The sequence below is a fragment of the Notolabrus celidotus genome, chromosome 15 (assembly GCF_009762535.1).
Source record: "Notolabrus celidotus isolate fNotCel1 chromosome 15, fNotCel1.pri, whole genome shotgun sequence".
NCBI classification, from domain to species: Eukaryota; Metazoa; Chordata; class Actinopteri; order Labriformes; family Labridae; genus Notolabrus; species Notolabrus celidotus.
In genome coordinates this window covers 11,745,690-11,772,483 of record NC_048286.1, presented here as the reverse complement: position 1 = coordinate 11,772,483, position 26,794 = coordinate 11,745,690, and the positions used below count along the sequence as shown (strand labels likewise).

The 26,794-nt window shown below is 41.1% G+C and overlaps 2 protein-coding genes across 2 annotated transcripts in view; one reads left to right on the top strand and one right to left on the bottom strand.

Moving 5' to 3' along the window:
* The window catches only part of yes1 (YES proto-oncogene 1, Src family tyrosine kinase), a 33,655-nt gene extending 16,608 nt beyond the window's left edge, over positions 1 to 17,047 (top strand). The window contains 12 exon segments of the mRNA XM_034702696.1: positions 1,965 to 2,064; positions 3,537 to 3,635; positions 4,586 to 4,689; positions 4,946 to 5,095; positions 6,352 to 6,507; positions 9,003 to 9,182; positions 10,655 to 10,731; positions 11,529 to 11,682; positions 12,310 to 12,369; positions 12,372 to 12,440; positions 15,250 to 15,399; positions 15,402 to 17,047. Coding sequence (XP_034558587.1) covers positions 1,965 to 2,064; positions 3,537 to 3,635; positions 4,586 to 4,689; positions 4,946 to 5,095; positions 6,352 to 6,507; positions 9,003 to 9,182; positions 10,655 to 10,731; positions 11,529 to 11,682; positions 12,310 to 12,369; positions 12,372 to 12,440; positions 15,250 to 15,399; positions 15,402 to 15,457 — 1,355 coding nt within the window. The 3' untranslated portion in view covers positions 15,458 to 17,047.
* A 137-nt stretch (positions 17,048 to 17,184) lies between these two features.
* clul1 (clusterin-like 1 (retinal)) lies at positions 17,185 to 20,834 on the bottom strand. The gene is given in 12 exon segments (XM_034703551.1): positions 17,185 to 17,411; positions 17,650 to 17,828; positions 18,773 to 18,964; positions 18,966 to 18,988; positions 19,082 to 19,204; positions 19,321 to 19,557; positions 19,560 to 19,761; positions 20,056 to 20,141; positions 20,144 to 20,225; positions 20,312 to 20,460; positions 20,733 to 20,801; positions 20,804 to 20,834. Coding segments are annotated over 12 exon segments (1,389 nt in total). The 3' UTR covers positions 17,185 to 17,395.
* Positions 20,835 to 26,794: the final 5,960 nt, after the last annotated feature.

Sequence of the window (26,794 nt, the reverse complement as noted above, 5' to 3'; positions counted from 1 at the left end):
TGTAAAACGTGGCTTAGGATTCAAATGGATCAACAAGAATGTTTACCATGTATAAAAGGACAAGAAAGTAGTCACTAGGACTATAACAGATCTTAAATTGGACAACCAGCTTGTCAACTCTGAAACACACAACTAGCTTAATAAAAGAGAGTGTCCCTGATTTTATATCTTTCACTGCAGAGTTCTGACTTTATCTGAGGTGTAGTGTGGTGTTAATGATAATCAAAGCTGATTATTGTAATTAACCTAAAGTTCAAGTGAGTGCCACTACATGAAAAGGCTTGAAGTATCTGTGAATGCATCAGTTGTATGCTCTTTATGTGGACTATATTAAAATAAATGGTCTCTATCAAAATAATGGGGTAAAAAAGGTAAAGAAAACAGTAAAAATACGGTTTGGAAAAACAGTCAAAAAATTGTAAAGAAAAAGGGATAACGGTTAGAAAAACTTTAAAACACTTACATGGTTTAAAAACTGTTAGAAAAATGGTCTAAAAACGTTTAATTTTTTCAAAAATTGTTTTAAAATGGTTAGAAAAAGTGTAAACAAGAAAACTGTAAAAATACGGCTAGAAAGCGGTTAAAAAAAAAAACTGTAAAAAAGAATGTTTTTTTAAAAAATGTAAAAAAAAAAAATAGTAAAGAAAAAACGTAAACAATTTTTAGACAAAATGCAAAATTTAATCAAAACTAATACACCTCTGCCACTGTCTAACTTCCATCTGTGTTTTAATTCTGTGTAAATGAGAGAAAAACTCAAGAACAAACTCTATTGAGCATGTGTAATGCACAGAACATCATGAGTAGCAGATGTTATGCAAAGTAAACATTTGAGACGACTCGGCCCAAACATCAAGGCCGAAGAGGAACCCAAAAATAGTTCAGTAATATGGGAAGAAACACATGGCGTCTCGAGAGCCAAAGAAAACAATTACAGTTACAGTCCCTGACTTCAATAGATGTAGTCATCCACGGGGTGACTGTTTAGCTCACTTGGTGGACAGAGGCTACAGTCCTCGCCAGGGATACCTGGTCCCTGCATCCCCCCTCTTTCCCTGCATTTCCTGTCTCTCAAGCTGTCCTATCTAATCAAACCCCGAAAAATAATCTTTAAAAAGTAGTTTAGTCAACCTCATTTCAAGTTGTTCGTTCAGCCAGAGTTTGACTTTAAATAACTTTGTGATGAAGGATTTGTTGGGAATGAAATGACACTTGGTGACATGAAAAGTAATCCTATTCTCATTTGCAAAGTTAATACATCTTAGATTACATGGATAAATTATGCAATCAACATGCACAGCTCTGAGTGATGTTTCCTCCCAGAGCACGCTCACACACATTCATGCCCGCACACACACAAACACACACACCAGACACACACACATCCTTGGTCTCTCTCTCAAGGAGGATAATCTTGCCTGAGGGGCTGCTGGAGATCTAATCCTGCCCGTTCAATTTCCTCCTGCAGATAAACATATCACAGTCCTGTTGTCTCTCTGCACTCTGTCACTTCAGACCCGACAAATCAACTCTTTTCATTACGTGGAGGAGATTAAGTGACATCACTTTGATTCACTGGCATGAAGTGGTGCCACACAGTCTGAGGAATTGTGTTTCTCTGGTGTGTTTTCCTCACATAAATCAACATTAAGGAAGCTGCTTGTGTTTTCAATGCAGACTCTGAGGCACAGGAAGTGAGATGTTTCAAAATAAAAGGTTTCATTTAGGGCATCACTTCAGGGAATTATCTAATGAATGAGAGTAAGACTGGATGAAGCGTTGACTCATAAATAATAATAGAGGAGAATAAAAATGTCTCCTTGACATTTTTTGAGTGGTGGAGGCTGTTTGAGGCCTTTTTATTCATAGTGCAACCTTAAGAACTGAACATCTTTTTTTAAAGCGTAGCATCAACTTCCTGTCAAACACCAACACCTCTAACGCTCAGTCTCTTGTGTTTCCAGGAGGTGTAACTTTCTTCGTTGCCCTCTACGACTATGAAGCAAGGACGTCTGACGATCTGTCGTTCAAAAAAGGGGACCGCTTCCAGATTATCAACAACACGTGAGTACATTTACTTTTGAAACCAACAGACTCCTGCTGTGGGGATGTGTTTCTGCGTGGTCGTGTGTATGTTTAATCCCTTATTGTGTTCAAATCTGATATTAAGGCTGAAATCTGTCTGGGTTAATGGCTTCCTCTAACGGGCCATCTGTTCAGTCCCCTGTCGCTTTTCTCATGCCGTGCATTTTTCCACCAGTACGTTGTTGTTTCAGTCATCACCATACCACTTTAACCCTTTTTTTCTCAAATATCAACAAAGCATGTCATAAAACAGATGAGTAAGTGTGAGTAAGATCTGCAGATCCGTGTTCAAAGCCGCTAACGCTGTATTCAAAAGTGAAAGATGAGCAGCATGGCCTTTTGTTTTTTAAAGCAACTTGTCACTGATGCTCGTCTTCATGAAAACATGAAAAGAAGTAGAAACACCTGAAATGAAAATGCTTTACCCTCACTCCTCACTCCCCCCTCCAGCAGCAGTAGAATCTCTTTCCCCTCAGCCTGAGCAGGTGTGAAAACGGGCAGAGCACCAAGTGCTCCACATATCGCGTTTTCCTCATTCCTCACACCTCTGCAGCCACCGTCAATGAACACGTTCTGCATGCAGGAAGAAAAAGTCCATCTGCTTTTAAAGAGAAGGAGGAGGTGGAGGAGGGAAAGGATCTGTTTTTAGAAAGTGCTTTTTAACAGTTTCTTCCGATGCATAGGTTCCTGATCTTTTTAGTAATTTATGCATGCACAGCTGCTGTTTCTATGAATGTAGGACTCTGTTCGATAACCTTCTGAAAGGTTATCAGTTTTGTATTTGTAGACAGGTTTTTCAATGAATCCTTGCACATATTCAAATATAAAGATTTTGAGCACATTAAAAAAGGATATGTATTCCTTCTTGACAATTCTAAGCATCAGTAAGAATATAAGAACAGCTATTTCTGCAATAAATTCACAAATTGAGGGGAAGTGGATCTAAACTTCTACCTCTCTGAAGCAAATACTGCATTTTTGTATTCATTTCATATATCTCCTACATGCATACATACATATATCTCAGACTTAAGTTTGATATTCAATGCATTAGATACTTGAATCCTTAAAACATGAAGGATTATTGCTTAATCTGTGTTAATAAGGTATTAGTTACACAAAGTTATTAAGATGATGATACTTTTGTACTCTTATTAAAGTAGTATTTATTCTGCAGGACTTAAACTCATACTTCACTCATACTTTTGATGTTATTGTGACTTTAACTTCAGTAAAGTGTTCTGCCTGTGACTTTTACACCACTCCTCCACTGTAATGACTTGGATCACTGACGTGTTTGAATGACGCATAATGTGACCTTGTTACTTTTGTATCTTTCTCTTCTTTTATACCCTCAGTCTTCTTCTTAGTGTAGGTGTACTTTTCGCTCATGCTTTTCTTTTTTGTCCACAATGTGCATTTTCTGATTTCCAATTTGCTCCTCTCCTCAGTGAAGGCGACTGGTGGGAGGCTCGCTCCATCAACACCGGACAGAAAGGTTACATCCCCAGTAACTACGTGGCTCCAGCCGACTCCATACAGGCCGAGGAGTAAGAGCTCATTAACTCCTCTAACTCTCATCCTCTGACGTTCTTCTCTTACTTTATTTCTTTTTTTATTTTGTCCTCATCATTCTTTTCTGCTGTCTCACCCTGCTTAGTCAGATCTCTGATTGAGACAACGTGATGCGGCCGGGCAGTCGCACATTGAGGCTGACCCATTGTGCACAATCATGGCAGCACAGACTCCAAACAATAAGAGCTCTGTGTTTAGTCTTTGGCATTCACTTTGCTGAACATGCAGTGTGACTGAAACGTCAAGGGACTGTGCTGCTTTTAGACTGTTCTTAACTTTACCATCCGTCTAAAAGAGTCAACACTAAACTGACTCTGAAACACAAGTGATCAGAAGGGTCCAAAACTGTTGCTTTCTTCACAGTTTAATCTGAGAATAAATAAGCCAATGAAGCACAGGTATTTAACATGATTGAACTTGAATTGATGTCTAAAATAGATTATGTTGTCTTAAAAGGACAGAGAACATTAGGACTGTCAACAGCTGCTGCTAATGCTTGTTTTAGGTCTAGTGAGGGATAATACTGAATGTTTCAAACTCAGACTAAAGAAGTGTGTGTTGTTTGAAGCGAGGCACTTACTGGGCTACATTTATGGAAGTTTGTTCCAAATTATTTTAAAGTAAACAACATGTGTGGCCTTTGAGTTTCCTCTGTCTGACTTTAAAAGTAACCACATTTGAACTGGCTAAAAATCCCTGACATTTAATGTATTCTGACCAACATGAAATGAACTTCATCTTTTCTCAAGGTCATTTGATGATATTAAACAAGATTTACAGAATTCATGCAATACCAAACACCAGAGTATCAGATTATCAGAGTCATATTCTTCTCACATGAATGAGAAAATCCTATTCCATAAGCAGTGTCTCGCACTGAGAGCTCCTCCTGTGTCTGACTCTCTGACTGTCTTGCGTTTGGCAGATGGTACTTTGGTAAAATGGGCCGCAAAGATGCCGAGCGTCTCTTGCTGCTTCCAGGGAACCAGCAGGGCACTTTCTTGGCACGAGAGAGCGAGACGACCAAAGGTACAAGGACTTTTTCTTTTTTTTTTAAATTGAGAGCTCTTTAAAAATGTAAAGAAACATATTTGGGTTCTTTTTTGTGTGTTTGTGTAAGCTGCAGTTTGGGTTTTATTGCAGCCATGTGATCATTTAAATGGGAAAAGTTGATCTTTTAAATGTATAACATGGTGCAAAATGGATGCATGAATTGCACGCCATATTTTGGGGAGGTTCTGTCACCTTGGAGCAGAATCTAACAAAACTAACGTTGATTTCAAAGGTGCGTACTCTCTGTCTATCCGGGACTGGGATGAGGTGAAGGGAGACAACGTCAAACATTACAAGATCCGCAAGCTGGATAACGGCGGTTATTACATCACCACCCGGGCTCAGTTTGAGAACCTGCAGAAGCTGGTGAAACACTACACAGGTATGCATTCTATCAACATGACCTCCTTACACATCATCATCATCGCTTGAAGGCAGCATTTAGACTAATTGTTGTTTACCACTGGACTGGTTCACTGACATGGAAGAAGTTTGTAATTTTGTCCTTTCAGACTCATGATTGTAGTGTGTAATTTGGACAAACAAGCAATGATTTCTGGTCATTTCTACAACCAGCAGTTGTCTTTTTAAGTAGTTTTTCCAATACAAGTGTCCAGTTTCATCGATGATTTTAGTAGAAATGCATTATTCAGCTAGAGATCTGCTGCTGGGACACATATGGAGTGTTTTGCAGAGTTAATGTGGTGATTCTCAAGCTTTTACAGACACAGCCTCAGCTCAGTAATCACGCAAAAGTCCCCCCCAAAAAAAGCAGAACCATGTGAGGCTTAAGCCGAAAGAGGCGTGAATACAAAAACGTCCCATTAAAAACACACAGTCCTAAGCCTGCTGTAATCTCTGCACAGTATTGATAAGCAGGCAGCTGTTCCCAAAAATCTCCCTGACTGTCACAAGAAAGGGTTAGGATGATGCAAGCACGCACAAGACACACCGCGGGAAACTTTGCAACTAGATATACAATCCATGAAAATGTGATATGAGACTCTTAAATGTTACATTTCTGGTGTTGTGTTGTCAACCCTGTCCTCCTCGCCCTAACATAATTCCTCTCATGCAGAGGCTGATCAATTCATAGCTCCACGCTCCTCTCTGTTCCTCAGAGTGGAGAGCTTTGAACTGCAGACAAAGTCAACAACAAGTGCAAATTCATGCTGGAAAAGCTTGTATCTTCTTACCTGCTCAGTGCTTTGAAATAACAGGCTTGTTTAATCTTTCTGTGTGCTCTGATTGTAAATTGGGTTTCCATGCTGGTGCCGTCCAACAGTGTTTGCTCTCACTGTGTCCCAAATAAAAGATCTGTGATCTCTCTGTCTTCTGTCCCAAATAAAAGACATGTGATTTCTCTGTCTTCGGTCCCAAATAAAAGACATGTGATCTCTCTGTCTTCTGTCCCAAATAAAAGACCTGTGATCTTTCTGTTTTGATACCCAAGTTAGAATTGAATTGAGTTCATCATGGTTCATGGCTGAGTGATGAAAAGAATCTGATTATTCCAGTAGAGAAAAACAGTATTTTTCCTGTGTGTCAGTTTGCTATGTTGTAGTTTGAATGTGATTTAGCATGCTTCCTCTCTAAAGTGATTTTTTTTTCTGTTTCCACATCTCTATTCCCGACCAGAACATGCTGACGGTCTGTGCCACAGGCTGACATCAGTTTGCCCGACGGTGAAGCCTCAGACTCAGGGACTAGCTAAGGACGCCTGGGAAATCCCACGAGAGTCTCTCAGACTGGAGGTCAAACTGGGACAGGGCTGCTTCGGAGATGTCTGGATGGGTAAGACACCGTGACTGTTGTGTTCCTGCACACAGTTTATGTCTCAGAAACAAAAGTAAGCTGCGAGGGTTTCCACTGCAGTAACTTCCCTCAGGGACTTTTTGGAGAGACTCAGAGCCTGGCTGCTGCAGTGGGAATGCACTATTTAAGTCCAGAGAGCCTCTTAAAAAGTCCCTGCTTTAGATGTAGTACTTTGTAAAGTGCAGGGACTTTGAAAAGCTGCACATTGAGTGCTGTAATGTAGGTGTGGCTTTTTCTCTCAGCAGTATAATTGCCTAATCTTGACAGACTTAAGTCCTTGAAGAAATCATAGCTGGAGGAACTCAAAAAGGAAATCCTGGGACATAAAGTTTCGGGTTCTTTTAGAGGTCTTTTGGTAGAAAAGTGACTATAGATGCCTTTCTGCTGTGTTGGCTCTCTTTTCATTGATTATTCCGTGATTGGTTGTCTGGGAAATTAATCTGCACAGCTTCTGGAAACACTCGGAGCTTAAATCTGTACATAAAAGACATTCAAATGTTAGGAGGATATCAAAGTATATCTACCATTCAGTCCTAATGGTCTGACAGGCCATGCTGCTGCTGCAAAGGCGTTGCTCTAGAGTCAGTCATACTCCAGCAGAAGATGCTTGGATGGTGGGATATGTGATGGGATGTTTTCCTTGTGTTAGCCACCGTTTATTATTTTCACCAGTAGATAAACACATATGTTTTTATTCATTAATTATTGTGTTTTACCAAAAAGTTGTTTTAAAATCCTCATTACAGTGTCTAAAAGCTAAAGTGAACATATTGATAACTGCTGGTTTATCCAAAACCCTGGCTGCTGTTAGCCTTGCAGTTTAAGCGTGTGCTCGTGTTGCTGATTCCCAGCCTCGACCATTTGCTGCATGACCTCCCCCACTCTATTCTCCCCCATTTCCCGTCTCCTCAGCCGTCCTATCAATAAAGGACAACATGTGAAAAAGGAGAGCAGAAAATGATCCATCTGAGGAGCTTAAACCAAATCATATTTGGTGTTTCTTTCTAAAAGAATACGAACTTATACAAAACATGAATTAGAAATTTTGTGGCAGAATAGTTTTCAGTCAGTAGTTTGTTAATCCACCTATCATTTCACCTGTAGGAACTGCCGATCGAGGGAGTTTCACTGAAACGTGTTGGTTTCATTTTGGTGAGGATGTCAGCAGGATTCTGTTAAAAATTTCAAATGTAAAAGTTCAGCACATGGTTTCCTCTTTAATGAAGGAAAACCATGTGATAAAAGAAGTCTGGGTGAATCATGTTTGAGAGAAATCTGTCAGCATAAATTGAGTATAGACCCAAAGCCAGATGTTGCTGATGAAGTCAAGAGTGGATGCTGCTGAAGGCAGATGAGTCTGTAGCCTTCCTTTGTCAACAGCTCATACGTGCATAAACGCTGTGTAGTATTTATGTTTAATGCAAACACTGATCATGAATTATTAAATGAGGTAAACAAATGCATAGACGTACACTCAAGACAATCAGTGTGTACATACAGAAACAAAACCTCCACATGTAAGTTTTAATGTATAAACAGCTCAGGAGCAGTGAAAGCACGTACACTGAGTGTGTTTAGAGAATGATTCATGTTCGCTTGAGGCTGAGTAAGACTGACCTCAGTACAGATCTGGTCTTGCTGCCTCTCTGGCCCACATACTGATGGAAAGACTGATCGCTGCACGCAGCTCAGTAATGACAGGTCACCTCCCACGCTTCACTTCCCGGGGCCTGCATGTGAGATGGGGGCCTGTGAGTGAGCACGGCGCTCCTCTTTCAACGCTCAGTCTTTCATTAAGCGTGGCCTGCAGCAAGCCTCGACCTGCGCGCCTCCACTGCGCAATCCCAGGAATCCCTTTTTCTCTCTCTCGTTGCTCTGTGTGGTCTTGCTGAGCTACAACTCCTCACTGAAACTCTTTTTTTTTTCCTCCCCTAAGACTGATCAGCGTCTTACTTTCTGGCTGTCTTGCAGTGTGCCAGTTGATCTCTCTGGACCTCCTAACACCATGTGCTATTAGTAGATATTATCATTGCCCTGCTTTGTCCTTCAGTCTGCGTGTGTTTGGAGTTTGTTCAGTATGATTCATTCATGAAGGTCAGCCACATGACGGAAACAGCAGATCTCCTGCCTCAGCTCATTGTATGTAAGCAGGGCGTGAGTAAGTGGCTCTCAAACCAGGAAGTGGCTGTTTTTTTTAAGCCATCATGTTCTCCCTCTCTCCCCTGAGCTGCTTTTTACACATGGGAATGCTGCCAGGGATCACTGGCACGGCAGCTGATGTTAGAATCCACTTTTTTAATCACTTAAAAGGGGTCAAAATGTCTTTAATGCACTTGCATGGTTTCAGCGTTACAGAATGCGTCACTTAATAAATTGGAAATCTGTTGGATGCATTATTTTTCCGCTCTACAAATGCAGCACAGTTTGATGGTTTGTTTTGAACTAAAGAGCTCATTCTGTTTGTTTATATTCAGGCACGTGGAACGGCACAACTAAGGTGGCCATTAAGACTTTGAAGCTGGGCACCATGTCCCCAGAGGCCTTCCTACAGGAGGCTCAGATCATGAAGAAGCTCCGTCATGACAAACTGGTGCCTCTTTATGCCGTGGTTTCTGAGGAACCCATCCTCATTGTAACAGAATACATGGGCAAAGGTGAGGCCAAGAGGACACACACATACCTCTGATCATTTTTCTGCAAATTCACTGAGATTCAGGCTTTTTAACTAGAAAGTACAATCACCCCTTTTCTGTTTCCTAACATCCTTAAAGTTTATGAACATCAACTTTATAATGTTGGAAAACACCAACAATCAAGACATAACTTACATCACTCATCATTTCATTGTTGGCATGCTGTCAGCTCCCTGACTTAGTCATTTCTGTTAGCGTTGCTGTTGTACTTTGTGTTACTCTAACTTTGTTCACTTTCCTTTTGCTTGTTTGTTTGTTGAGAAAATCACTAATGAAATGAATAGAAAGATAAGAAAATATATCAAAACCATTAAAGAAAACATGCTTGGGAAAAACTGATAATTGAATAAATAAATAAAAATGAAAGATATAAATAACATTAAATAAAACACACTAGAAAAAATTAACTAAAGTTAAAAAGTGAAATGCTGGAGGATTAGTACATTGCATTTTATGCTTGCATCTTTTGTTGTTCATCCCAAAAATTTAAGGCATTATGATATGTAAGTTCCATAACAAGGAGAGACTTGATGCTCTCTGCAAGAAGTTGGTAGAAATCTATACTTTTATAATCATCAGCCATCTGACACAGAGACAGACCTCTGTAACCCTCTTCTGATTGATTTCTAAGTGTGTTCAAAGCCTGTGACCTAGTTGTCAAACACAATCGTTATATTTTCACTCTAAGAAGTCATAGCAGTGGCTTTAATTTAGATAAAAAGCAGGATTACCAGGTGATAAATCTTCTGCAGCTTTATTTGTAACCATTCAGTGTCATCACCCTCTCATCATGGTCGAATTCGTGGATGAGCGTGTTGAGTTGATGATGTAATCATAATTCCTTGCTAGACGGCACCAGAATTACTACTAAATCAAACAAAATGACTTTAATATTTGTATTATGGTAGCCCTGAAATGACGGCGATATTTTGTTTCTCAGCTATGGAGCTATCACCCACCAGTTGCCAAAGCCAGTTAATGGTAACTGCTAAGATGCTCTACTGGATGGATGTAAACAAGCACAGATGATAATTAAATAGGATGATAAATTGAGCTCAATTTGGACTGCTTTCTGGCTGTTATATTTACCTTTAGACAAAAATTGGCCACTTCGGGACATCCAAAGTAAAATAGAGTAACAGGAACATTCTTTAGTTAGGTTCTTATTTATGTCAGGAGAATTTCAACTTCTTTTAACGTTAGTATGACCAGTAACCTGAAATCAGACTCCAAAGGAGGTAGAAAACATAAAGGAGAACCGACTTTAGTGAGGATAGCCTCTTAAAATTTGAGGTGGCATGTCGCCTCACACTGTATTTGGTTATGTCATATATTTTTCTGAAGTCTTACTGCTTTGTCTTTGCATTTTTACAATACGTGAACTAAACAGATGTATCAATTGTTCCTGACTGTGGTCCTTTGAACTCCCACAGGCAGTTTACTGGACTTCCTCAAGGAGGGGGATGGTAAATTTCTGAAGCTACCTCAGCTGGTGGACATGGCTGCACAGGTAGGATGAAAACACATAGTATGAATGCCAACATTTTGCCTCTTAAGCTTCCCAGCTGCTGTTTAAACTCAGTGTGAGGGAGGGATTATCATGCATCATCAATAAAACAAAGAGAGCCGCATGTGGGCGGGCTCTCAGCCATGTGTGGAGGTGTGCATGAGCCTGAATATTCAGACTAAGGGTTTCACTTTGCTCTCCATCTGGCTGTTATATTTATTTAATACCAAACCTGACATCTCTACCTCTCCTCATCTCCTCCTCCTCCTCTTCCCAGCTGTATGTGCCTCCACTCACACCCCTCCACTTAACTGCCTGTAGCACTTAAACAGCGCTCATCAGAGGCCACTCGAGCTGGCTGCTTCACTGACCTACTGCGATCTGCTCTTAATTCTCCTCCCCATGCTCCCAGGCTTCCTCTTCTCCCTCTTCTCCTCATTCAGCTGGGCGGAAAAGTGCTTGAGAATGACACCGAGGCAGGCTGAAAGCTTGAGAAACCTCTGAGGGAGTTGAGTGAGGAGACGTTTGATAGTCAGGCACAGATAGACGTCTTTATAATATTTCCTTTTTATATCACATTTTTATTTCTTGGTCAGAAACCAGATCAAGTGTTTTTTTTCCCCTTTAAACGGAAAACTAAGTCTTACGCCTCATATTAAGATCTGATAGGTAGTGTTTCTCACAAAAGCTACACGTTTTCAAATAAGCTTCCTCTGGTTGTTTGCTTTGGCTCTATCATGATGTGATTTCTCATTGCTTACCCATCCTTTATTGATCTCTACGTATGTCTTCGCTCTCAGATTGCAGACGGTATGGCCTTCATTGAGAGGATGAACTACATTCACAGGGACCTGAGAGCTGCCAACATTCTGGTGGCCGATAATCTGGTGTGCAAGATCGCCGACTTTGGCCTGGCTAGACTCATCGAGGACAATGAGTACACGGCCAGACAAGGTGTGTGGTGCGATAGGGATGAATGGTGTTGCAAAGAGACTCGCGGGCTAATGTTGTGTTTTTGCAGATTTGAGAACTCAACTTGGAATATTCACCTTCGAGTTGTTGCCAGAAAAAAAATATTTTTGACAATTAGAAAGTGTGTGGATGTTTGCATCTGTTCAGAAAGTGATTTCCTATCATTTAAAGTGGCAACAAAAGAAAATGTGCTGCATTGTAAATGCACAGAAAAATACGGTTGAAGTAGCATGTTGAGATACAGCCCGAATACGTGATTTTCACATAAGTCCCACCCCTGATAACACAAATAGCCTATCGCAGTTTGGGATTTTGAGGTGGCACTTAGAGTGGCCGATTAGCTTTTAAGGGGCAAGTCCCCCCCCCTCGCCAGATTTTTTGACACACCCCTGCCTGAGAGAAACTAAAGATGTTTTTCAGAACATTTCAACCTGATCCAAAAGCTAAATTAAGCCCATTAAATGCTCAAGGATTAGTCATGTAATTGCTTTATCCACCATGTTTAGCCTGATGAAATGTTAATTTTACCCATATTTGGTGGACCTTTTTTTTTTTTTTAATTAGAGCATACTTAAAATCCTGAGACAATGTTTTTTTTCTTTATGCCAGGTGCTAAATTCCCCATTAAGTGGACGGCTCCTGAAGCTGCTCTGTACGGCCGCTTCACCATCAATCAGATGTCTGGTCGTTTGGTATACTACTGACTGAACTGGTGACCAAGGGCAGAGTACCATACCCAGGTGAGCAGAAGAGCTACACACACCTCTAAAGTTTCTCTGAATCCTCAGTGTGTCTCCAAAAAAATGATGAGGGAGTGATTTATGAAGTTTCCACCTTGCAGAGGCAGAATGATTCATTCATTTCTGTCTACATGCTATTCTGATTCTCCATCATCAGAAGACTTTAATAGCATTCTCTCACACATGCAGATCAGAATAGAACGAAGCTGACGTGAGTCATCGCAGATGTCTTCAGATTTATCATAGCATGGGAAAGCACCCCTCACTCCTCTCATACACGATCTCTCTATTCCTGTCGTCTGTTGCTTCATTCCTGCCTCCTGCCGTCAGAGAGCAGTACTGCTGTCAGCGTGTCAGCGGTGGTGACTGTTGGAGTGGCACTGATTACAGAGCCGGCCATATGGCAGACTAAACCACCATCCCTGGTTGAGGACCATCTGGCTCCTGTGGCCCTCTCGGTTTAATGCAAACTGTTTGGTTTGATGAATTTACCTCAGAGCTGCAGAGTCTGGGGGCCGAACCCCTCGTTTTCTTTTTTGATAACTCAAGTGTGACTCACCAGACGTTTTTGGCTCCAGCCCTGCAGTGCTAGGAGTTTCATTTTATTCCCTTGCTTGGTGGTGTAGTGCAGTCTGAAGCAGGTATACCAGGACCACGTGCCAAAGTGTCTGCATGGGAACACATCATCTTCTATTTCAGTCTGTGTTTATATTAATAGATATATAGCTGTGTGACAGGCATGTTATTAGAGCTGAGAGTTCCAAGACATAAATCATGCTAACACCTCAGCATCCGACACCCTGCATCCTGGTGTCAGCAGTCACTTTGAGCCTGTCCTCTCTCCCGTTGTGACATAACCGCTTCCCTGTTCTCCCCAGGAGAGAGGAAGGGATGTGGGTGGGGGTGGTGGGGGGTTGGAGAGGTATGTAGGGGTTTGGGGAGAGGATGCGTCTCTAACCATGCCACCAGCTTTGTGTCATAACCTCTTTTAGCTACAGTGGAGCTCCCCATGGAGCTGTTTCTGCGCAGTGTCACAGGGTTCAGGATCACTGTCGTCTCTTGTTCAGGAGGAATCCTTGACGTGGGTTGCTCTCGTTGAACAGACCTGGTGGTCAGTTTGATTTTCAAAGCCATGAGTAAGAGACTGATGATCCTTCATCATATTGAACATAAATTTCTGCCATTAAGAGAAATTTCAAATGCAGTATTAATATTTTAACCAGACATTTACGATTTGTTTCTACAAAACACTTACAGTGTTTGTATCTTCTCTGTGTATGACTGACTACCTGGCAGAAAATAACAGTCAGTGTTTCGACTAGTTCCTCAAGGTATTTTTTAATTTAGTATTATTTATATTTTATTAGCCTTCTGCATCAAACATCTCCACGGTATACACTTTGTCATTGTGTGTGCTCATCATCCCTACATTCTCATAAGGGTCTCAAAACCATCATTCAAAAAGCACATATATACCGACCAAGCGTCAACCTCCGGTCTCAAAATATGAAGCCCGTGCTAAATTGAGCGTCCGCTTGATGCTGGCTGCAGAAACACCGGAAACACACACCAATTCAAAAAAGACGATCTTTGCAGCATTAATAAACATGTAACAGCCTGGTTCAGAAAACGGCTTAGGTCTGAATAATTAATTTCTCCATTGGCACACACTGTTCGGGGGGTGAATTTTTTTTTTCTAACGTGACAGTTCAGAAGATATTAAGATTAAGAGCTTTGCCCAAATAAGGACATGACTGACTTGTTTGACAGTCGTGAACACTGTAGCTGTTGGCTAGGAGGCTCAAAGCCCGCCTCTTTACCTCACACTAGCTCAACAGAAGTTAGGTTGTGCTCAGCATTTCCAATATTATTCCCGCCGACGATTGGCTTCAAAACAGTGCTTCAGGAACAGATGAGTGACATCACGGATACTACTTCCATTATTTACACAGTCTGATACCGGCAGGTTGAAATAACATAACAAAAACTAAAAGGAATCTATGCATGATTAGATAGTAGTGTTCTCTTTACGTTTCTCAGGGTTTTTATGAATGTTTTTCTTTTCCTTTTCTGAAACACACTTTTTTGCATTTTCTCTTACTGTTGTCTGCATGATGCTTACAGTTTGCTCCCCCAGAAAACCTCCAATAAAACTTTAAAAGTCCACCTTTCAAATACTTATAAGAGGTCATATAATCATTTTGGAGCTTGAACAGAAGTCCTCCACCCTGGTTTGTCAGCTAGGTTTTCTTCCCAGTGTAATATAACAGACTTTGTCAGCACAATCTCATAGTGTTTTGTGTACTCAGTTTAACAGCTTAATAGATAAAATGACAGATTGAAAAAATGGCTGAAAATGTACAGAATTTGGTGCCAATTTGATGAGAAACTACACTCAATTTACAACACCCTGTTCACTATCAGTCCCTCTATGTTGCAGCACTGTTTTATTTAGATATTTCCATTTCTGTTCCATGATGCAAAGGCCCTTTCAAAGAAATGCACCATCCTATTTAAAGAATATTACTGTTGTAGATGGATAGGGGTTGGGGGGAGTGGGCTTTTATACCTTTATTTAGAGAATAGGATAGTGTACAGAGTAGGAAACTGAATAGTGGGGAATAACATAAAGCAAAAAGCCACTGGTTGGGATCCCACTTCCAGGATTGTGACCTCTCATGTGCACACGATGTAACCACTTAAAGCCCTCCGCCATTTTTTCCCTGATGGTTTAGTTGTTATCTTGCTTGCTGCCATCAGCCTGACTATGCTTTTCCACTTACACCGTATCTTCTCTGCATTTTCCCAGGTATGGTGAATCGCGAGGTACTCGAGCAGGTAGAGCGAGGCTACCGTATGCCAGGCCCCAATGGGTGCCCCGATTCCCTCCACGAGATGATGAGGCAGTGCTGGAAAAAGGAGCCGGACGAGAGACCCACTTTCGAATACATTCAATCGTTTTGGAAGACTACTTCACAGCCACGGAGCCGCTGTACCAGCCAGGGGACAACCTGTAGTTAATTCTGGATCAAAGTCTGGCATCCTGAAGAGATAACACAATGGAGATCAAAGCTTGGGATGACGGAGAACTTCAATAGAGGGGAGGAAAAGCCTTGACAAGGTTTTAATGCTACTAACTAATCCACCGCCACGCTGGTACATCTGAACTTGAGAAAAGAACATGTGTTTTGAGGTAGAGGTTTGTCCCAGTTTGTACCAGTGGACCAAATACTTGGGGAAGCATCCACGCACAGATTGATGCTGGTACGTTACGCTCTGGGAATAATCCAATAAATGGACCGGCCACAACACTGTGATCACAAAGACAGGGCTTCTTCCAGTTATTCAGATCCATGGCTACTTTTAGTTTTTTTTAAATCACTAGATCATAAAATCCCCCCTCGCTCATCCAATTTTTTAAATTTATTTTGCAAGCAATTCTTTGATATTGAGAGTAAAGATCTTTTACACGTACATGAGGTCGGTTTGGTAGGTTGATAAGTATGTTTTTAAGCGACCAACAGCTGTTGTTGGAATGAGGAGTAAGTGCTGTGACTGTTGAGCTTTGGTGGAGAAAGGTGGAGAGATTAAAAACATGGTGGACTTGAAAAGGTACAGAAACAGGAGGAGCAGATGCACACACAGGATGTGCAGACAGATGTATCTTAGCAGGTGTGATCAGGCGGATGAATGAGAGCATGTATGGTGATTTGTATGATTCTTATTAACACAGTCACTTGAACTGAAATCATGTGATTTATGATGCTTTTTTATTTAAACAGGGACTTGAAATCGCAAAGAGGTATTTGATAATATACAGAAAGCATTTTTCCTGTTTAACATTGTGTAAATGTTTTTAAAGTTCATATTTCAGCTGTGAAAGTCTGATGTAGATCACTTCTGTTTAAAGAATCAGAATCTTGTCTTTCATTGGGTGCACAATTCAGGTTGCTGTTGAATATATCTTTTCCTTTTATTTTGTGTGTAAACTTGGACATACAGCTGTAGTATTCTTCTCCTGTTTTTCAGTAAAATCCCAACAACCTGTGACTAAAACATGCCTCCAATGTCCTCAGTTCTGTGTCTGCTGGAGGGAAAGCTTCATCCAAAGCCAACTACACAAGATCCTTTTCATTTGTGTAACTATGCAAAGTCAGCCGTTCTGCTGTTGATGTTTTACAGAATGAAAGGTCTAAGATGTTTTCCTGTGTCAAACTCCACTTTCTTCAATGAACTTTCTTAATTCAGTTCCCTGTTACAGCAGAGATGCATCACTTCTGCTGTGAGGTAACAAAAAACTAACCACAACCCTCCACATACTGGTGATCAGATTAGTTCATATTTACAGAATAAAGAGTCACCCCTTCTCGGTACTTCCTTGTCTGTGCAGTGGTGCATAATGGGAAATTTAAAAGATGTCATGGAGTAAGTAAGCTCAACGATTGGGACAAAACGTGAACTTTTTTATTCCGTGTTTTCTTTGTGTCACCCATGAGAACCTAACATGTGACTGTTCCTAAAGAATAGAAGAGATGATGATGAATTCCAGAAAAATGGTAACTACTATGATTTTGTACAGAAAGAATAAAAGTTTTACTTAAAAAGTTTCTCTTTAGATATCATTTTCTTGAAAAGTGACGGTGATCTTTGCTCGATGATACAGCCACAGAGGAAGATTTTCACTTCATTCAATTTTTCAAGATTTCTCCTGAAGAACGTCAAAGTAAGGTAACTGTTTCTGGTATTGTTGTTTTCTCTTTTTTATTCACACTTTTGAAATATCTTGTATGCAGAATTCTGTAGTGTAACTTTTTACATTCATATGCAGTGATTGTTTCAGGTTGACTGCAGTTTATTTACATTTCAGTGAGATTATGCTACTTTACAGGATCACAGTCTAGTTCTGCTCACAAAGAAAGTGCTGAAAGTGACTCCTTAAAGGGGACATGGTAGTTTCACTCATCCTCAAACCTGTGGGAAAAGAGGACAGTTGTTAATGTCTATGGTTTATTTGATTTTCAGTAAGTTTTAGAGGTAAAGCTATGCATGAAAAATTTAGTAGAGCTGAGTTTTTTGAAACATTTTCATCCCTTTTTTTAAAAGAAGAGTATCACATCAGAAGTTCAAACGCATTGGTAAGAGAAGATGTTTCACACATGTCCCTTGTGTGATTGAACCCAGTGATACTCAGTTAGGTTAAAGTTCTCACCTGACCATGTCTTTGTACTTGCTCAGAGCCTCCTGGGCCACGTACTGGATGAAAGCCGGGTCCTGCAGGACCAGCTCCCCAGGTACAGAGAGGATCAGAGGGGGAGAGTTCAGGATGTTCACTTCCACTGTGGTCTCAGTCTCAGACAGATTCTGCTCATCAAGGGTCTTTGGTGCCACCTGGAGGGTGAAAGAAGTGAAGTATTGCACCAAGCACAGCCAGCAGCCAGTGGTTTTCATGTTGGAAAAATTTCTCCCAATCCATCCTAAAAATCTTCTGCTCCCTGCTGTAATTGTTGATCATGTTGATACTGTTCATGAAGAGATCCTTGTTATATTTACAAATACAGTAGTTGACAAGAATAATAAACAGTCTCAAATCCAACAGGTAGCTTTCAAATATTCTGTCTCTTAATGTTTGAGAATTTCCTCTGTGTTGTATTGTATTGTGATGTATCATATCATATAGTATCCTATCATGAAGTGTTGTATCAAATTGTCCTGCCTGCGTCCAGTTGTCTCGTGTTGTATTGCGTTTTATTGTGCCGTGCAGTGTCGTGTTATGTCGTGTCAGAAAAACGTTGTTTATTTTGTCTCTCCTCTTGTCTTATGGCCTCATGATGACTCTGCGTATCGTATCATGGCGTATCGTACCGTGACATATCATTTCGTCTTGGGGCATATCGTGTTGTGTCGTATTGTCTCTCATATCATCTGGCCTTGTGTCTTCTTGCTGCGTGTCGTGCCATATTGTCTTCATCGACTCATCTGGCCTTGGGTCGTCTTGCACCGTATCATCTTACATTGAGCTGTTGTGTGTCATATTGTGTTTAATGGTTTGTGTCATCTCGCATTGTCGCGTCGTGTCAAGTTGGGTCACGTCATATCTTACTGTATGAAATTGTGTAATATTTGAACTTTGGAGGACTCCTTTTTATAACAGGATGATGAAGACTCTTAGGAACTCCAGATTCACTTTGGATACATTATTCCAAGAAGAATAAACTCCATTTCCTGCAGTCATCCCATGATTTTTGGTTAAGGGGATGACAGCCATCACAAGTCTTTAAACGTTTATTCAATACTGTTTAAAACACTGCTCCTTCATTCCCATCACTCCTTACCACAGAGACACGGAAGACATTCTCAAGAGCGCTGCTGTTGCTCACAGCTTGAGCCACCCAGCTGAACTCGGATGCCATGTTGCCGAGCCAGCTCACCGTCTCATCAGTGTGACGCTGCACGATGGACAAGATCTCATCGTACTGCTCTTTGGACACATCCAGCAGCTGGGAGACCTCATCCAGCTCAACGTGAAAGCTCCCGGACACCCTGGCACTCTGGAGGAGAGGAGTTAGAAAGACGTCAGAGATGTCTGATGAGATCACATGAGGTCACAACAAGCTGTGAGGGTGGAGGAGGTTGAGCTTCACCTGTGAGTAGAGGTCCCTGGCAGGCCTCACACTGGCTCTGCAGACGCCAACACTCTGAGGTCTGCTTGCGAAGGTCTCTGCACAACTTTCTGTTCTGCAGGAAACGAGGGAAACTTTCCCTCTCTGACAGAAAGTGAAAATTATTGAGTCAAAATGTGTTTAAAACATTAATTAAAAACTACAAATAGAAAAATGAACCAAACTAGATTTGGTTTCTAATGATTTCTGGAACCCTTTACCTCTCTTCTTCTCTTCCTCCACTGCCACCTGAACGTCATCAAACACCTGCGTCACCACAGCTCCAAACTCCTCCACCACACTCTTCCCAAAATCAAAGAAGGAGTCCAGCACCTCCTCCAGGCCCACTCCCTGCAGAAAGCCAGAGTCCCGGGCGGGGTTGTAGGGGTCAGAGGTGTCGGCCTCCTCCTTCAAGATGTCAGTGTTGTTTAGGAAAGCCCTCTGGAGGACTTTGTCCACCGGCTGCTCATCTTGGAGACCAGGGTAATGCTGCGGTTCACAAGGATGCCTACTTTGCTCATCAGGCTGCCAAAGGACTCCTCGATGCGGGAGACTTCATTGTCGGTGTCATCAGGGCCCTGATTCACCAGGATGTCCTCTGCTTCAATGCGGGGCTGACGGGGGCCAAAGCGGCGGGACACTCTGCGAAACAAGTTCTCCACCTCGGTTTGAAAAAGTAACAAAGGTGAGCTTATTTTTTTACGTTGTCAGAACAAACTCTGGGAGGTTGCAACTTTGATTCTAGGTTTCCACAAAATTCTAAAACATAGGACCTCTGAAAAGAATAAAGTTCATGCTTTGTTAGACCAAACTAAACTTCACGGTCCACTGGGAGTAAAAGGTCAGACAAAGGCTAGAAATCTGATTCCAATAAAGGTTAACATTTCTGCTGAAGACCACACAGTGAACTTGTTTTTGAGTTTGGATGTCAGAGTCAGAAAGGCAGAGATTCATACCTTGTTCTGGAAAGTTGCAAATCCCCTGCGGCAGGTGGAGGTGTAGAAAGTTTTACATGCATCCTCCAGACAGGGTCTGCACTCCTCCACTCTGACTGCAGAGAGTCTTTGCACTGCTCCTCCGCCTCCTTCAGCTTGTCAGTCACCTCCTTAGCCAGCTGGACTGCTGCCTGGTGGTAAAGAGGAAACAATTTACTTTCTTTCACTTATATCTGTCTGTCTCTTTTTTAGAAGATGTTTATGTTGTCACTCAGACCTTCTTCTTGTCGCTGCTGTGTTGGAGCGACCTCATGAGGTGGTCGTGCTTCTGCTCGTTCCTCCACATCACCTCCTTCATCTGCTTCACCCCGTACAGAGCCCTCTTCATCTCCTCATCCACAACTTTCTCTCCACTCAGTGACAACTCTGAGATACAGAGACAGACACAAAACCAGGGTGAGATATTTTTGTAAACACTTACTTTTGAACTTTTTCAGTCAAAACTGAGAACTGTTAAAACTATTTAAATGAATTATCCTGGCTGTATATGGTCTTGAATATAAAATCTGTGTGTCTGATATTTGTCTGAATATCAGACATTTGATAAGGGTCAAACTCTCCACAAAACCTAATTTATAAAGGCTCAATAAATGTCATGTAACTTTAATACACATTTTGTTTCCTCAGTGCTGACTCACGTTTTAAGGTGTCCTCTGAGATGCCTGTAAACTGGTCCTCGGGGGTCGCAGAGAGGACCCCCAGAATCCCACCAGGACAGCTAAACGCAGCAGGAGCTTCATTGTCGAGCTCAGTCCGTCTCCTTGTGGACAAAACTGGATCTGAAAGACATGTCAGGTGTGGTTATCTCAAAGACAGACACATGTTGGAACAGTTTAAGCTTAGGAGCACAGAGAGACGACAGTGACATACAAACAAGTTCACGTAAACACAGAATGGGGGCACCAAATCAAGGAGGGCCATCTGGTCTGATGTGGCTAATAGGATTTGACTCGAGTATAACTACACATGCTGTGCATGGTCATAATAAGGTCTGCCACTAGGTGGTGCTAAACAACTGCCCATGCAGACAATTTCAAGCCATTATGAGCCTTTAAGATGGATAAGGTAAACAAGTTGAGCATGGACTGCTACATTTAAGTTGTTAGGCTTTATTTTGAAAGTTTGTATGTTTATGCTCAGTTAAACAAGAGGTACACACAATTGAAAGTCATATCCTTAGATCCTGAACTCTGAAACAAGTTTCTGCTCCATAATGGGGGATTGAAGGGAAGTATTTAGACCTCCAGAGCGTTTACTTGCGGATTACTTTAACTATGTCTAATATATTCCCGTACATCTTAATGGTATTGCTATCTGCCCATCCATGTTGCACAAAATAAAGCGTGCAAATACTTTAGAAAATTGTCTATTTCTTCATGTATGAGCAGCCAGACTGATAACAGCCTTTAGAGACAACATTAGCAGATCAGCAGTAGGGGGTGTTAAATACCTCTGATGATACCTCACAGAGCTCACCACAGCTCCGTCTGTGTTTATGTCTGCACCATCTGCTGTCAGGAGGTCAGCCTCCATCAAAAGCACACAACAAACCCTGAGAGGCTTCTAATATCACAACACGTGTTTACATGTTAATTTGTTTCACCGGTAAACTCACTCCACGCATCACTTAACCTGAGAGTTTGCCCCCCAGTTCAGCCGCGCGGGGAGTTACACAAGTTGGCATCAGTTGGGGATTTACGGTAAATGAGGATGTTCTCGCTTGACTTAGTTCTATATGGGTTTAAGGGGCTACAATCGGAATCTATTGTGGCCTTCTCACAACATTACATTTGATGCTAGTTTATCAACAGAAAACATGTCAGAAAGCCTCTTTAGGGGTTAAATTATGAATAATGAATAGGTATAAAGAGGTGGAAGCTGACCAAATTGACTGATGATGCAGTAACCACCACAACAAAAAAAATCTAACTTCAACCAAATACAATTAGCTGTTAAGATCAATTAAAAAAACATGAATTTATCCAACCAAAATTAACTAGACAAAAACAAAACAAAACATGACAACAGTTACATATGAAACAGACATAAAGCAAAACACGAAATGCAGGCCTTTGAACAGATAAACATGACAAAAAAAGATCAAAAGTTTCCACGACAACAAACAAACTACCAGCAGAGCTCTGAAGGTTTTTTCCTCACTGGCAGGAATAAACAAAGTCTGTGTCTGTGTGAAGAAGTGGTGCAGAAACTTTGAGCAGATCAGGTCTATTTGTGCTCTTTTGCACTGCAACTTTATCCGATTACAGTCTTTACTCGATGCTGATCCTGTTAATCCAGCGTTCAACATGCTGACAGAGAGGCTCGCTTTGCATAAGAGGCTGCTTAGTCATATCTGACCCAAGCTTCTGTTTACAAGTCGGACATGTCAATCAAAAATAAGTGTGGCTGCACAGGTTACAGCATATGTTGATATGCTGAGTATATCTCTGTGAACGGTTAAGATCTGAAGTTTTGTTTGAAGTAGAAGCACAGAGAGGTTTGATGTCTCTTGGGGAGTCCATCATATATTGTTGTCATTGTCTGTCCATCCATCTCTTTCTTTCTTAATCTCCCTCTATCCCTCCTTCCAAGCCCATCACGGCCTCAGCAGATGTCTGTCTAACAAGAGTCTGGTTCTGCTCGAGGTTTCTGCCTGTTCATCAGCAAAGTGCTCTGCCCATGGTGGATTAAGATGAAAGAAGAAATAATCTTGTCTTATCTTGATGTACTGTAAGGTCTTGGTAAATAATACTTCAACAGAGTGATCTGGACCTGCTCTTTTTGCAAAATGGCTTAAGATAACGTTTGTTATGAATTGGCACTAACTAGATAAATATTTATTGAGAAAGATGTATTGCAAAAATAAATAATTAGAAGAAAATTTTAAATAAAAAGCGGTGCAAATATTGGTTAAATCATTTAAAACATGCATTTATTGAAGCATTTTCGATTAATGAATTACCCAGCTTTCTCACTAATCATTTTAGTAATGAATTCTGAATAGCAAGAGTGACACCAGGTAGAGCTTGATCACACATATCATAACAAATCAATCTGTGAAAAGGAGTCCAACTTCTACCTCTTCCTGTTGACAACGTTGCAAAATCTTAAGTTTCCGATAGCTTCGGTACACAACATAGAGGATATTTTTTCTATTTTTCTCAATGATTTGAAGTTAATGGCTGTCCAGTCAGCAGCAGGGAAAAAGGTAAGAGGAGAACAGTGCAGAAACCACAGAGGGGATGTTAAAACACACAAGGAGTGATAGAGATGTCAACCAAACTGAAAAAACAGACTCAAATTAACCACAAACTCAACTGTGACAACTGTGTGGGCTTTGGCAGAGTTACAGGACCGGCTGAGTGAGAAGAAAATGTTTGCTGCTGTTGAAATGCCAATGGAAAAACACTTACGTTTAGACTTTTCAGTGAAGCAGGATAATGTTAATTTCGACCTGCAAGAAGACTGATAAGAATACCACTGCTATGAAAGTGCTACTAACTGTCAAATCTGAGAAACCTCTTATTTAGCTGCATTTATTAATCATTTTAAATCACAAAATCATCTTTAAATCAATACTTAGTATCAGCTTGTTTGTATATTTAGTTTGTAGCTTGGTAATAAGCTGGATAATGTATAGTGAACAGGTGATTATGTAAAATAGAATCCTGTCACAAGAGTCAAGTTATGACTCCCAGCTAAGGAGAGACTCTTTTCAGTGTGTGGGTATTTATTTTGTCTTAGGTATTAATTGAATTGAATTGAATTGAAATAATAAAGCATCTAAATAACATTGCAGGACTATACAGCTACGTTAAACCTCGGTCAGTTATCTACACTACAATATCTTTAAGCTGTTGTTGGCTGGGTCCTTTGGGTGCAAGCGTCAGTGCTAAAATTATCCTTCAGTGGGACATCCTTAATGCATCACAAACAAGTACAGCCCTGACATGCACAGCAGTGGCTTCATTACTGTACTCTATACCACATTGTTTCTGCTGTTGATTGATGGGGTAACTCGTCAATGTGGGATTGTGGGTAACTCTGCTAAAATGATCTTATAAGACATACTAAAAAGAGGTCACATGATCAAAGAGGTCTGTTTTATTGGACATCAGCCATGTGTTGATCTCACTGCAAGCCACATCCTTGTTGTTCTAGGCTACTGCAAGCATGTAACCAACACACAGACTCTTATTTTGAAGGGGTCTCTAACCAGCTATTTTTAGATCTACACCAGATGTGGATGTGCTGTATTTTTAGTAAAAAGGAAACATTTCTCACAGAAGGACCATGAGTAACATCTCTTCTTCTGGTGGAATGTGAGGGTCTCGGGTGAAAGGGTTCCTCTGTCCCCAGCTCTTCAGCGGTGCCTCATCTGCCCCAAAAATGTGCCCTCTTTGCATGCAGTGACCCAGAAAATAGGGGTCCTTACTGGATAATAATGAAAAGCAGGCAGCGCTTCAGCTCAGTCTGCAGCTTCTCTGACACCTTCAACACCTGGGTCCTATAACACTGCAGGGAGACGCTCTTCCCATGTTCTCCCTCGGCTGACCTGAACATGAAGCAGTTGTCAATAGAAAGCTCTGAAGCTACAGACATTAGCTGTATGTTCACTCATACATACATGTGCACCCTTTGAGTTATAAACTTCAAAGTGTTGCAATCCTTGTAACAGGCTCACAGCGAGGGCTTGTGTTAAGTTTTGTGGTGCTGATCAAAGCACGGAGTCCTGAACTGAAAAGATAAACAGGTGTAGGGGATAACTGCTTCACAGAGACTGGAGTAATGGGGTGAAACAGTTAAATTGGGAACACACAGGTCTGAGAGCTGTGTGAGTTCAACTGGGGACTACACCGGTGTAAATGATGGAGCTCAGTTCCCAGGAAAAAGCCTAAAACAGGAATGCACAGATTCCCTCAGTCATTAATGATACATTAAATACATTAATGAGCATGCAGCACATGCACACATTCATTTAACGTATTGTTAACTAGCAGCAGATGTTTGTTTTACTGCATGCAAACATTCCTCTTTTGGCGCTGACTCATCACTTTAATATGTTTGTAAAGCTTATGATAGGAACCTTTTGTTTGGGTTGATGTTGGCGCCCCCTGTGGACAATGCTCTTCCTCTTAAATCTGTGCCGATCCTTTTCAGTGCATGAAAAATCTTGTCCCACTGTCCTTTAACAGAAAAAATAAATCACTGTTTGTAGTTCAAAGACAGATATTGGTGTTAATTTAGCATGTTTCATAACCAGCTAAAAACTCCTTGCGGGAGCTTTAATGCTACTATAATTAAGTTTTTTTAAAGACTAGATTAAATGCCCTCATGAAAATCAGTTATTGCTCATTATGAGAATTAGGTCTGCTGTTCCTCTCTGCTCTTCAGGGTAGCATCTTTCAGCACTTTGATTTGCTTTAATAGTCCCACCTCTTTTATTACTCTTCTCTTTAGCCTTGTACAACAGCAGCTGTTTTCAGATAAGAGGTAAGTGCTCTACCTGTTTACTTTAACAGCAGACCAACACAGTTAGTGAATAGCTTTGAACATAGTAAAGCATTCGGCAGATGTTGGAGACCAAAAATCCTCCTAGTGATTGTTGGATTCATATTCACCTGTTAGCTATAAACATGACTCTAAATGAATGCAAATGTTTCCCTGTATCTTAATGACGTGTTAGCAGACAGGTTTTTGGTTAACTTTCAAGTTTTCTAGCTGTTGCTGCCTCAAAGTTCAAACAGCGTGACTGTTTGCAGACTTTTTTCTTAGAAGTGAATATTACAAGATGGTGTTGAGTGTCATGTGTCTAGTGCATGTATTAACTTTACCTCATATGGGACAAAAACAAGTATTGTTTTGAAGTCAGTAAAGCTCATCTGCTATTGTTGAAATGACTTGATTAAAAGAAAGACACTCATTCAGTGTGTGCTGTTATTGTGGACAGTTTTGATGTCTGTGCTGCTTCATGTTGGCATCAAAACTCTTCCAAGTTGTACAAGCAGCTGGAACGTTTCTTTGTTAGCGCATCTATTGCCATAAAGAGCTATACCATCCAAGTCCACAGTGTGTACTTCAGCTTCACACATACACACTGTAGCAGCAGCTAGGAGTGCAGACGGTGCTCACAGATGTGGGAACACGTGGTTTCTCCTTGCAGCCCCGCGGGCGCACCACTTCCTCTCACGTTTAGATTCCTTCACTTTGGAGTTTCTCTGGTTGCGGCTGCGGGTACCACCGGAGTGCTGAGCTGGACTACGTACATCCCCCACCTCTGCATCTCTCCACACTGCCAGATAAATAAGAAGAAAGTTTTTTTTTTCTTCTTTAGCTCTTTAAACTCCTACTTGCATTCAACTCATGCAACAAACTTTGTTCTTGTTTGCTGCAGCAGCTGAGGTTTTACCAGAAGTTACCTGCGCTGTAGGAGTTCGTCCTCAGTGTGAAGAAACACGGATGGAGCTTTGAATTTGGCATTTTGGAAGTAAAAGTCAAAGAACATTGTGTGAACTTGCAACTCGTAAGGTGCTGCGCGCTCAGAGGAGCTTGGGACGGACCTAATTGCGATGCAGTTGCTGTGACTTCAAACGATAACGGTAGAGTCCTGTACACCACAATGAAAGGTAAGCAAAGGCTCATTTTTACGCAATGAATATGACAGAAGTTAGTTGAGGTGCACTTTGCTTTGTCACTGGTG